Source organism: Rhinatrema bivittatum, chromosome 2, assembly GCF_901001135.1.
Source record: "Rhinatrema bivittatum chromosome 2, aRhiBiv1.1, whole genome shotgun sequence".
Classification (NCBI taxonomy): domain Eukaryota; kingdom Metazoa; phylum Chordata; class Amphibia; order Gymnophiona; family Rhinatrematidae; genus Rhinatrema; species Rhinatrema bivittatum.
The window spans coordinates 89,370,897-89,384,739 of NC_042616.1; the positions used below are offsets into that span (position 1 = coordinate 89,370,897).

Genomic DNA, 13,843 nt, shown 5'->3' on the forward strand with positions numbered 1-13,843 from the left:
TATATTTGATTTCCTTGTTCTAGCAGCTTCCCAGAGTAAATCACAGTAGGGATTCCTAGGAGAGGCCAGCTATTCAAACTGCCTTAGGGCTAAAGTTGCTAGTTTAATCAGTGCTCACCGGCCTTCTATATATATTTTTTTTTTCAGAAAAAGCTAGTTAGGAGTGGGTTTTGGATTTAAAAAGTACCCTCTATAGGAGTGGGTGTGAGTTAACTTCATCTTCAGGCGATAGCTATCTTCACACTGATTATTAGAAGAAAGAAAAGCATATATCAGGAAGCTTTAACATAGCCACATATTTACTTTGGTTTTGGTGCTTCTCCGTTCTAACTTAAATGTTCCTGCCACCCAGCCTCATGCTCACCCATCCCAGTTGCAGTTTTGCTTATACAGATTTATCTGAGTAAGAAGTGGGCCTTTCTGTAACTTCTCTGAAGTGCGCAAGTATTGGCTGTAGCCTGCTCTCACATTTGAGCAACAATGGGGGGCAATATTCTGTGCATTAGCCTGCTCAGCTCGGCACTTAGACAAATGTCGGAGTTTCAGTTTATCCACGTGGTGAATAACATGGGAGGTGTTCCAGGGATGATGCCGCTTGTCGGGCTAAATTCGTTAATATAGGATAAGTTAGTTAATGTTGAAAGCAGCACCACGATCTTGGCTGAAGGGCAATCAAAGGACCAGCTTGAGGGGGGGGGGGGGGAGAGGAGGGGCCCTTAGAACATTTTCAGTGGAATCAGGAAGGGCGGTAGGAGGAGGGCGGAGGCCAACTTGCGGAGGACTTTGGTAGGATGTGGGGCCATTTGTTAAATATTGAGGAGGGAGGGAGGTTGGAATTGGGCCAGAGATCCACACTGTACTTTTTTTTGGTTAATAAAACAGTGCCACTTAACTTCTTTAAGATATAGCTGGTTGTCTCAAGTTATCCGGCCACACAAGGCCTAAAAACTTTAAAACCTAACCAGTTATAGTTAGACAATTTCAAATGCCTTCATGTTAATTTTGGGTCTTTCCAAAAATCCCTGTCTCACAACTGACACTTGCCAAAATCAATTACTTTTTCCAACAGTAATGTAAATTATTTTTTGAACCAAGTGTTCATAGATTCTGGACAAATTCTCATGTGTGGCACAGAATAGTGCTAAAAAAAGACGTAATCATAACACACACATCGACACATGAAAAATAGAATTAGCAGTGTTCTGGAAAAAAAAAAGGTGTCTGTAGTCTCATGCAAGGATGCATGTTATATTTTTGAGGGACCACAGGGCAAATCAAGCAGGTGGAGGAAAAAGAAACTGGTAATTTGTTGTAATGTTGTTTTAATTTTTATCTGTGGTTAATGTATCTTCTTGAGTCTTTTTGTTAATTCTTTATTAATATGTGTACATGTGTTTTGAATGTTCTTTATATTAATTGTGAATGTTCTTCTGTTACCCTCTTAGAACCATGGATAGTGCGGGATATAAATCCTGAAAATAAATAAATGAAATAAACAGTACCAGCAAGTACCCCCTGAATAAAAAGCCCTGAGTGTATTATGATTATATCTTTTCTGGTGGTTCATGTGCATATAGTACTATTTAGGGCCACACAGAAGAATTTCTCTATGAATACACCGTTTGAAAAATAATTTAGGTCACTGATGGAAAAAGTAATTGATTGTTGCAAGTGTTAGCTGTGAGATTTGGATTTTTGAAAAGACACAAAATGGACATAAAATTGTTACCACTCCTTCCTTAACCCTGCTATCCATAAGCCCCTAAAATGGAAACCTGGCTTCTACTGGAGCTAAAGCATTTGCTGGATTCAAAGAGGTCCATATTCGCCTTGCCGTGGCAACCTATGAAGACATGGGCACCCACTCAACACTTCCCATACGCATTACAAACTACCATCAAGGTGTGGCACCAGTGGAAAACGGTTCTGGTGGGGAAGGAACACTATTTTCCTTTGTCCAGTTTGTTTTCAAACACTGTTTACTCTGATACGGCTTTATCCCAGACTTCAAAGCAATGGATCCAGGCTGGTATTACCAGACTGGAACAGGTGCTCCATCAAGGAACCCCCATGTCTTTAGCATAAATCTGTGATAGGTACTCACTGGTAGGGGTTGACGTCTTACACGATGCCAAACTTTATCATTTCATACAGCGAGGCCTCCGTCGAGGCACTGTAAAAGTGACAGGCACATTATTTGGACATTTTTGTAAACATGCTGAGACACTCAGGGGAGTGATATCTAAAATATATAACCTTCTTAACGGACAGCCCACTTCTAAACCCAGGCACCGTACTCTCTGGGGAAACGGATTTTCAATCCACCCTAGATGAGAGAGACTGGGCGGCAATATATCACACGGCTAGGAAATGCTCCATGTCCAGTGGATTGCAGGAAAATTGCTATAAATTAATATATCGCTGGCATTACACTCCAGTAACATTGCACTCCAGTAACATTGCACAGATTCAATCCAGCCCTCACAGACAGTTGCTGGAGAAAGTGCGGACAAATTGGTACTTATTACCACATATGGTGGGAATGCCCTAAAATAGCACAACTATGACAATTTCTCTTTTCATGGCTCTCCCGAGTACTACAGGTGCAGGTAGTAGCCAAACCCTGGCATGTACTGTTGGGTCTTCCCATACAGGGGCATAAAAAAGAACAACACCACTTTATGCTTCATGTTTTTATTGCAGCCAGGACAGAAATTGCAGTACATTGGAAAAATACCACCACACCTAGTCTAGCAAAAATACAACACAGATTGTATACCTACTACCAGCTGAGTAGACTAATCACAACAGATTAAAGGGGTTCCTACACACATGGGGCTCATATATTACATGGTTGGAGGTGCAATTATAGTGTTCGATATACTTTTCCTGGTTTTGAACCATGGCCTGGAGGCGTATGCCTATTAGAGTCCTTGTTTTTATACTATTGTTTTTAGGTTGTTTGAGATACACAATCTTTGCACTTCCTTTGATATCCTGACCACTTTTTGTACTGGCGCCAGTACCCACCATGGTGTTCCTTCTTATTTGAAACTCCCAGTTGGTCTTGCTCCAGATGGATTACTCACTTACCTTATATATATAATACTCTTGATACTTGCAACTGAATTACTCTTTCCCTTTCATATATTTATTCATGATCTGTGCGTATAATTCTTCATTTCACAATTGCACTACATACTCTATGTGGTCATGGTTGTGTGGGAGGGGTCGAGGGGCTGAGGTGTAAGCAATGATAAAAAGTCCATTTTTTCAGCTGTTTGACATTGTGGGTGATGCCATTGTATTCATCTGTTTTATACTCCATATGTTATACTTACCATGTCATACTTTTCTTTGCATTTTCTCTGGATTGACAATAAAAATTGTTTAAACACAAAGAGGTCCATATTAAAAAGTATTTAGCTGGATAACTCAAAAGCTATAAGACTAAATGAAGACTTGGGCACTTGTCCAGCTAAATTCTAGCTGGTTAACTTATTAGCTGGCTAAAATATAGCTGGATTAGTTAGGAGCCGTCTGGGGGGGCCTAACTTGAAGGAGTTGAATTAACCGACTATGTTATCCAGCTATCTCGGATATTCAGAGTTAGAGAGATAATGTAGCCAGCTAAGTCTGGTCAGGCCAAAGAACTGTAAGTTAGCTGGCCATATTCAGCAGTGTGCCTGCATTACTGAATAGTATGAATAAGTATCCAGGCGGTGACTGAATATACACCTCAGAGTGCATATCTGCCAATCAGATCTGCATGTTGCTGTTCAGTCTGCCCTGGGAAGAGAACACCTTTTGGCCGATATTTCAGATCATACAGGTGGGAAGGTATAAAGATGGCTAAACGTGGGGATCTGTACAGAGGGATATAATTACTGTTCCACATCCCTCAGAGCCATTAACGAATAGGTATATCCCACATCATCCTACTGAGCCATGTCCATGACCCTCAAGCTACTAAGCCACTGAATAGTGTATGACCCCAAAACCCTTAACTTACGAGGAACCAGTGATGTAATCATATACTATTTTTACAGGAAAAAGCAAAAATAAGAAAGGAGGAAAAAGAAAAGAGAAGAGTGAGATTGGATAAAATAAATACGCTAAGAAGCCTAGGATACTCTGAGCAAACTGCTTCTGAGGCCCTTCACCAAGCAAATGGGGATCTGGATCGTGCTTTACAGGTTGGTATGGTCAAGAAATAATGCTAAATATAAAAACATAGATCTCCTACTGCGATAGTTTTTAGTAATTAGGTAGATACAAATATGCAACTATTTATTCTAGTGACCAAGAAGAAAATTTAAAAAAAACCAAAAACGTTTTAAGCAAATTATGCTTCATGAATTAAAAATCCTTCCCGGTCCCCCAAATCAATTTCAGAAAATCCCAGGATCAGATTCTACTAATGAGAATCTCACCAAATCTGAATAATTAAATAGTACCATTGACCTTTGAGAGTTCTAGCAGGTTAATGTTCAAAATATTAACTATAATGCTGGAACTGTTTTATGTTCAGTACAGAAAGGTTTGTTAGAGGGAAAACTCTGATTCTAATTTAAAGCCACCAAAGGCAGGGAAATCTTGTTTATAGAAAAGGAAATTCAAGGAATAGGGGGTCATGATCTGTAGCTGCAGGGTCGAAGGTTCAGAGGTCCTTTGAGGAAAATATATCTTTATTGAGATGCTTGAAATAGCCTATCAGCAGAGGAAGAGGCAACCGCAACTTTAACATCTTGGGACAGATATAGAAGACAGTGGTAGGAACAAGGTGAGCAGGTGGCAGTACTGCAGACAGCTCACTCTTCACTCCCTCAAGAGCAGATGCAAGGAGAGAAGTGATAAAGAGAAAACAACGTGTGGATAAAAGAAGCACAAGCAAGTGAACTAGCAGGCTAGAGCTTCCCTAGAACCAACCAGATTGGTGGTAGCCAGGTACTAGCCAGCAAGGCCACAGTGACTTAAATGACCAAATGTTAGGGCAACAGCCTCCTTAGTTTTGACAGCTGTTTCGATTATTACATAGCTTGGTGGTAAGAGATGGTAGTGGGAAGGCTTGGGTGTTGGATTAAGTGTAAGAACTTATATGCTCATCTATGCAGGATGGTAGAGACCTAAAGAAGAAGATGACAAAAACCTGAGTTATGTAAAGAGCAATATCCAATTTTCTACAGCTGGAATCTGGGCAGACTGGATGAGCCAGTTGGTCTTTATGTGTTACGCATCTAAGCATATCTCAGATGACCCCTTTTGCATTGTCATGATGTCACAGATGGTTTTCTATATTACCATACAGTTAAAAACATAAGAAGTGCCATGCTGGGTCAGACCAAGGTCCCGATGGACAGTCCAGGTCACAAGTACCCATCAGATCCCAAATAGTTGATCTATTTCTTGAATCTCACTCCCAGGGCTAAGTGCTGGCTTTCCCAACTCTGCCTGGCTAATAACTGTCTATGGATCTTTTCTTCATCAACTTGTCCAACCCTCTTTTGAACCACACTGTTACTTGCCTTGACCACATCCTGTGGTAACAGATTTCATGGCTTGATTGGGTGCTGAGTGAAAAAATACTTCCTACGAATTGTTTTAAATTTACAGGTTACTAGTTCCATGGATTGTACCCAAGTCATAGTGTTGTTTGAATGGGTAAATAACCAGTCCCTATTTATCCATTCCATTCCACTCATGGTTTTATACATTTTAATCATATCCCTTCTTGATTGTCTCTTCTCCAAGCTAAAGTTCCCTAATCTTTTTAGCCTTTCTTCACAAGAGAACTTTTTCATTTTTGTCACCCTGCTCTGTACCTTTTCTATATTACTATGTCTTTTTTGAGATGGGGTGATAAGAACTGCACACAATAATCAAGTTGGGATCACACCATAGATCTATATAAAAGCATTACGATATTCTCAGTTTTGCTTTCTGTGCGAAACACAGGTTAGAATTTTGCTTCCCATAAATCAAAATGGTTTTGCATGAGAAGCTGAAGCCATTGACAGAATTGTCAGAACCAGAACAGGTGGACTTCCGTCAAGCAATGGAAAACGTAGAGCAGTGGTCAGGAACCTATGGCTCGCGAGCCAGATGTGGCTCTTTTGATGGCTGCATCTGGCTCGCAGACAAATCTTTAATAAAAAAAAAAAAAAACGTTAAAAATATAAAACATTCTCATGTATTTCAATCCATTCATTTCCTACCGCTCATGTTCATGGTTGCGGGTAGTTGGAGCCAATCACAGCTATCCTCCGGGACAACACCAAATTTTTATTGGATAATGCGTAACGTACACGGGTCATTGTGAGGTCAAAAAGTAAACTTCCCTCCTTTTAATCAAGTAGTCAGCTAGCTAATTGCAGAAGCCCTTTTATCGAAGAAGATGGCTAAAAGAAAAAAAGATGAGGAGTATCGTACTTTTCAGCAGGAATGGACAGAGGAATTCGCCTTTGTGGAGAGAGCAGGTTCTGCAGTGTGTCTAATATGCAATGATAAAATTGCATCGATGAAACAGTCAAATATAAAGCGGCACTTCGACACACACCATACTACATTTGCATCGAAATATCCTGCGGGGGACAGCAGGAAGAAAGCATGTCAAGAGCTACTGTGCAGAGTGCAAGCTAGTCAGCAGCAACTCCGTGTTTGGACCCAACAAGGTGACTGGAATTCGGCTAGCATTGCTGGTGCTTTAGCAATTGTGAGAAACGGAAAGCCATTCACAGATGGGGAGTATGCCAAAACATTCATGCTTGATGTTGCCAATGAACTTTTTGATGACTTTTCGGATAAAGACAAGATAATCAAACGAATAAAAGACATGCCTCTGTCGGCAAGAACTGTTCACGATCGTACCATCATGATGGCAAATCAAATTGAGGCAACACAAGTGAAGGACATAAATGCAGCACCATTCTTTTCTCTCGCTTTGGATGAGTCAACAGACATAAGCCATTTATCCCAGTTCATCGTGATTTCAAGGTATGCTGTCGGTGATACACTACGTGAGGAAAGTCTTGCTGTTTTGCCTATGAAAGGGACAACAAGAGGGGAGGATTTATTCAAGTCTTTCACTGAGCTCGCTAAAGAAAAAAAATCTACCGATGGATAAACTTATTTTGGTGTGTACTGACGGTGCTCCGTGTATGGTGGGGGAAAAACCGAGGATTCGTAGTACTTCTTCGTGAACATGAAAAGAGACCCATCCTAAGTTTTCACTGCATCCTACATCAGGAAGCGCTTTGTGCTCAGATGTGTGGCGAGCAGCTTGGTGAGGTGATGTTGCTGGTCATTCGGGTGGTCAACTTTATTGTTGCCCGATCTTTAAATGATCGCCAGTTTAAAACACTGCTGGATGAAGTTGGGAATAATTATCCTGGTCTGCTTCTGCACAGCAATGTGCGTTGGTTGTCAAGAGGGAAGGTGCTCAGCCGTTTCGCGGCTTGTCTGAGCGAAATCCGGACTTTTCTTGAAATGAAAAACGTCGAGCATCCTGAGTTAGCTAACACTGAGTGGCTCCTGAAATTCTACTATCTCATGGACATGACTGAACATCTGAACCAGCTCAATGTGAAAATGCAAGGTGTTGGAAATAGTCTTATCCCTTCAACAAGCAGTGTTTGCATTTGAAAACAAGCTAGAACTCTTCATCGCCGTCATTGAAACAGGTCGTTTACTACACTTTGAAAAACTGGGAGAGTTTAAAGATGCATGCACAGCAAGTGACCCTGCTCAACATCTTGATTTCAGCAGCTAGCGGGCTTCACATCTAATCTCCTGCAGTCATTCAAAGTGCGCTTTGGAGAATTTCATGAGCGCACTCGTCTTTTTAAGCTCATCACCCATCCACATGAGTGTGCAGTGGACAGCGCCGACCTGAGTTACATCCCCGGTGTCTCCATCAGAGATTTTGAGCTACAAGCTGCTGACCTGAAGGCCTCAGACATGTGGGTGAATAAGTTCAAGTCACTGAATGAAGATTTGGAAAGTATTTTATTCATCATTGGTTAGCAACAGCATAACAACGTTATTAAAAAGAATTCAGAGACTTATTGTACTTTAAAAGTGTTGGTCTTACATAAAATGCACACATTTACTTGTATTTAGTTTTAAACATATTGTATGGCTCTCACGGAATTACATTTTAAAATATGTGGCATTCATGACTCTCTCAGCCAAAAAGGTTCCCGACCCCTGACGTAGAGGAATGTTCGAAGGATCTGATCAGCTCCACATACGAAGCTTTTGACACCACGACCAGGACTTCGGCCACTTCCATAGACACTCAAAGGCTCATGCAGTTGCAAGCAAGTGGTCTTCATGAAAGTGTGCATGACTGTCTGGCAGATGTATAATGTATAGTGGACAATTTTTTCAGCAATAGGAGACAGTGGCTCTGAATTAAGGAGCATCAATTTGCCCTGCAGTAGTTATCAGCGGCAGTGTGGGATCAGCCAGCTTCAGCCCAATGGCAGTACTTTTCTTACAAACATCCATTCTTCCAAAAACGTTCCTCTGCCAGTTTTAAAGTAATTGAGTTCTTTCCATTCTTCAGCAGCAGAGTTGCCCACTAAAGGTCAGCAGAGGGAAATGCATCAACTGAAGGCCCAACAGTAGTTGCCACCTAAGCCTGAGAACAATTTTTGACATCCTTGAGGTCTGCCTTTGGTGGGGGCTGAGGTCCAATCCTTCCTTCTGAAATAGATTTGTATCACCAAGTCCTGAAAATTGTGGAGTATGGCTACCACTTACATTTTTCTTACTCTCCTCCAGTCCAACAGACTTAAATCTTCAGCTCTGACCCCTCATAATCTGCCCAGTTGCTCCTTCATCAGAAGGCTGTCAGGCCTGTCCCTTTGCAGGAGTATGGCCAGGAGTTCTGTACCCAGTATTTACTAATCCCCAAGAAGTCAAGAGGATTGAGACCTATTCTGGACTTCTGGAGGCTGAAGAAAATTTTGGTTTGAAAGAGGTTAAAAGAGGAATTCCCTCCAGAAGATTCTTCTCTTCGTTCAACCAAGGGATTGGATGTGTACTTTGGATCTAAAAGATGCTTACGCTCACATTTATTTAATAAATTTATATACCACAAAACAGTAAAAATACATGAAAGCGGCTCATAATATAAAATTTATAATTTAAAATAAAGTACAAACAGATTGAAATACAAAAAAAAGCATAAAATAAAACTAAAATCTAAGAGCCAGATATTTAAAGTGTGTTTAATGCTAGATAGCCAGATAAGTATCTGGTTATGTTCAGCAGCTACTGGATAGCCGGATAAGTTGTGGGCTGGCAGTGGGTGAATCAGGGTGGCACTACTTATCTGAATAAGCTTTCTGGCTAAGTAGTGATATTCAGCATTAGGCGTATAATTTAGCCGGGTAAGTCAGACGGATAAGACTTATCCGCCTAAGTAGCGCTTACTATGGGAATATTCAGCAGCATGGTCGTACTGCTGAATATCCCTACGTTAAATGGATATGTCTATCTGGTTAATTTAGAAATCCATCTAAATTTTGAATATCAACCCCTAAATAACTACATAACTCCCAAACAAAAGCACTTCACCTTCAAAAGTCTTCATTTACTCATATTGTAAATAAAAGTGTCTTCCAAAATTTTAGAAAATTCAGTTCTGCTCTGACTTTAGCATCACATTCCAAACCTGTGGAGGTATCTATGAGAAGGCTTGCACTGCACACCACTTAATTCGTAACTTGGGGCCAGTGCTTAAATAAAAAAACATCCCTATGATGACCTTAATTCCAGATCTGGCTTATTCCATATAAGCAAATCACATTGGTATTTAGGACCATTACCCCTCCTCATTTGAAGTAGCTTAAATTTGGCTCTCTCAACAATGGGAAGCCAGTAGAGTTCTGCAAGCAGAGGAGAGGCTCTTTTCAACTTAGATTTTCCCATAATCGATTGTGTTGCCATATTTTGAAAGAACTGAAGTTTATGGGTTAACCTACCCAGCAATCCCACATACAGCAAGTTGAATAGTCCAATACTGAAATTACAAGTGTATATATTACTAACTTTAGAGCTTGGAAATAAAAAAAAAAAGATGCAGATGTCATACTATCTTTAACTGTAAATAAACTCCATGTTAATAGCCCAATATAAGGCTCAAAAGAAAAGCTAGATTCCAAAACAACCCCAGAATATTAACTTTACAAGAAAAGGGAATAATATGGCCTTCAACAATAGGTGGGTGGTCAGCATTAACAACCTTTCCACATTATTTCCTATATTCAAAAGCTCAGTCTTGTTCTTATTCAGAACCAAATGGCTCTTCTGGAACCAGCAAGATAGATAAACCAAACAAGAATTTAAAACATTGACATCCATATCCTCCCCAGTAGGAACCAGGAACTGGATGTCATCAGCATAAACATGGTTGATGACACACAGTTCCTTTAATAGGAAAGCTTATGGTCTCATAAAAATATTAAATAACAAAGGTGAAAGGCAAGAACCCTGAGGAACCTCCACTTTTATTATTATTGGGGAAGGAAAGGTATCACCTACCTGCATGACCTATGCCCAATCTTGCAAAAAAGAGATAATCCACCCCCATAAACCCAACATCCTGACATTTTTCAGGGAGTATTTGGTGGTCCACCAACCAACATTTCCATTCACCTGCCCATCAGAAGTTCTTCAGATTTGTGGTAAAGGACAAACATTACCAGTCAAGGTGCTTCCTTGTGACCTTTCGGCAACCCTGAGAGTATTCACAAAATGCCTTTCACTACTGGCTGCACAGTTTCTTTGGAAATAAGTCTGCATATTCCCATACATTGGACAATTGGTCAGTGACAGGTCCATCTCTGACCGAGTTCTGAAGTCCCTCAAAATAACCATCCAATTTCTCCAGTCTCTGGGTTTCCTGGTTAACGTTTCCAAGTTCAACTTGGTTCTGTCAAAGAATTCAGTTCATAGGAGCCTATTTAGGCTTGCTGCAGTAGTAATTCCTTCCTGTTGAAAGAACCGCATTGCTCAAGCACCTAATAAGGTCTTTCCTACATCAGCAAGGTCCTGGTTCTTTTCAGACACATAGCTGCAGTGATGCATGTAGTTCGTCTGATCTGACTGCACATGTGTGGCCTTAGTTGGACCCTACAATGCCGTTGGGATCAGCTCTAGCAAACATTGTCTATAAAATCTATGTAACTCCCAAAATCAGAACAACCTTTCAAGGATGGATGAACCTGGAACCTGGAGATTCTAAAGATAACTCTCTCACTACATATCCCAGTACATCAAGTGACCCTCTCTACCAATGCCTTCACCAAAGGGTTGGGGGTGCACACTGGCATGTTGTGGACCCAAGAGTCATGCTCCCTCATGGAGAGTCATCTGCAGATCAGCTCTCTAGAGCTGCAAACTATCTGCTATGCTCAAAGGGCTTTCTCTCACCTACTCTTGAACAAGAGACTCTTAATCCAGGTAGAAACCAGGTGGCCATATTCTATATAAACAAACAGGGAGGTATGGGTTCATATGCCCTCTGCGAGGAAGCCCTTTGAATCTGGTCATGGTCTGGCCATCACAATGCTTATCTTCAACGTTTGAATCACTCAAGCGAATCCAATACAACGCTAGCTGTTCAGTTTCATTCAAACCTTGCCGCCTAAAGTGGCTAGTACAGGAGAATGATGTGTTGCAGTGCCTGAAGCACCTTTAGGCGGCAAGGTTTGAATGAAACTGAACAGTCATGTGGATACGATGAATTAAACTTCTCAGTGGCTAGTACAGAATGATGTGTTGCAGTGCCTGAAGCACCTTTAGGCGGCAAGGTTTGAATGAAACTGAACAGTCATGTGGATACGATGAATTAAACTTCTCAGTGGCTAGTACAGAATGATGTGTTGCAGTCCCTGAAGCAGCTTTGCGAAACTACGTCGGACTGGACCCCTCGAAAAACTGGACCTTTGAAGCGCGTTGGATTGGACCCCTCAAACAACTGGACCTTTGAAGCGCGTTGGCGTTGTATTGGATTCGCTTGAGTGATTCAAACTTTGAAGCGCGGTAGCGCCACCAAAAGAACTGGATCTCCGAAGTGCGACAGCACTGTCAACTAATAAGGGAAGTACCATTCCACATTAACTTCCAGAAAAATTACAAAAAGGTTATAAAAAAGCTTATAAAAAGTTATAAAAAAAGAAAAAGTACACATCAATAACAGGACCGATGATTAAATATGACCCGTAGTGGTTAATACATAAAGCTAACTTGCTTGTATGCCGTGGGGGTTATGATGGTCCTACATATAAATTAATTTACATGAAATACAGCACATAGAAGAAAAAATTTTTTGTTTCACAACATATTGATGAGAGGTAATTGAAATCTCCCATTATTATTGCACTGCCAAATTGGTTAGCTTCCCTGATTTCTCTTAGCATTTCATCATCTGTCTGACCATTTTGTCCAGGTGGACGGTAGTATACTCCTATCACTATACTCTTACCCAACACACATGGGATTTCTACCATATAGATTCTACTGAGCATTTAGTCTCTTGTATGATCTTTATCCTGTTGGACTTTATACCCTCCCAGACATAAAGTGCCACACCCCCGCCAAGTTGATCCTCCCTATCATTGCAATATAATTTGTACCCTGATATAGCACTGTCCCATTGGTTATCCTCCTTCCACCAAGTCTCTGTGATGCCAATTATGTCAATCTCATCAATTGCTGCTATACTCTCTAACTCTCCCATTTTATTTCGTAGACTTCTGGCATTGGTATATAGACATTTCAAAGTGTGTTTTTTGTTTGTTTTAACAACCTGCTTTTCAGTTGTTAGGGATAATTTGGAAATCATTGTATATTATGTTTTGCTGCCCAGTGTCTGTACAAGAAAACTGTATCCATTGTATAATATTTTAATGGAGCATATATCAAGTTCAGAAGTAATAATCCTCCAGTAACATTTAAGAAGTTTCTTTTGCTTTCCTGCCTGGGAGTAACCATGGTTGGAAAAGTATCAATATGATTGGTATTGGTAGGGTGTGATGTCAATTTTTACTTCATACCCAGTACAGATCAATCAGAATTCATATGTGTGATGTCATTTGCTATTTTCTACTCACAAGAAAACTGCTTAAGAAATTTCAGAATTGGTAACTTGAGCAGTAAAACAAACAATTTTGTGTAAACTAAGTACCTCTGCCTAACCCTAGTTACTTTAGAAATATTGTTCATATCATATAAACTAATCATGTTGGATTTTTGCTTGTCATTTGATAAATGGACTAATATTAAACTTTGTCTTCTTTTTAGGTTCTCCTTGATCATCCCGACCCGGTTTTCTGGCAAAGTGCTGATAATCCTGGAACAAGCAAAACACTGGTGGTTCCTCAAGAATATATTGACCAGGTAATCACTACATTTCTTTTTTTGAAATAGGACTTCTTAAAATGTTTATCTTTTTACAACAGCTGGTCGAAGTGGGTATGCTGACACCCTCCCCAATCTTTGAATAATATACGTACCAAATAGGGTCATGCAATGGCTTATTCAAGTTATGGTCCTTAACCACCCCTATAATCCAAGGGTTTGCTCACAGGTGGGGTGTATTGGATCACTATATGAACTCGAAGTTAGTAGATGATGACAGTCTTGGATCGTTTCTAGGACTTGATCATTTTTATCCCAATTTTTGCTATAAGTGAATCACTATATAGCAGCCTGTCCATCGTAGTGGTGGGTGTAGGATTTTCATTGCCAATTATGAGTTTGCCCAGTGCTTGCTTTCACCAGTTCAAAGCAGGAACTAAAGCATTAAGCCCCATCATGGCTGAGGTAGAAGTTT

At 40.4% G+C, this 13,843-nt stretch overlaps 1 protein-coding gene across 1 annotated transcript in view; it reads left to right on the top strand.

Annotated features, from left to right (window-relative positions):
• NUB1 (negative regulator of ubiquitin like proteins 1) overlaps positions 1-13,843 on the top strand; it is a 118,004-nt gene that overhangs the window by 88,227 nt on the left and 15,934 nt on the right. The window contains exons 12-13 of the mRNA XM_029588424.1: positions 4,050-4,196; positions 13,312-13,407. Of these exons, the coding sequence (XP_029444284.1) occupies positions 4,050-4,196; positions 13,312-13,407 (243 nt within the window). The remainder of the gene's footprint in view (positions 1-4,049; positions 4,197-13,311; positions 13,408-13,843) is intronic.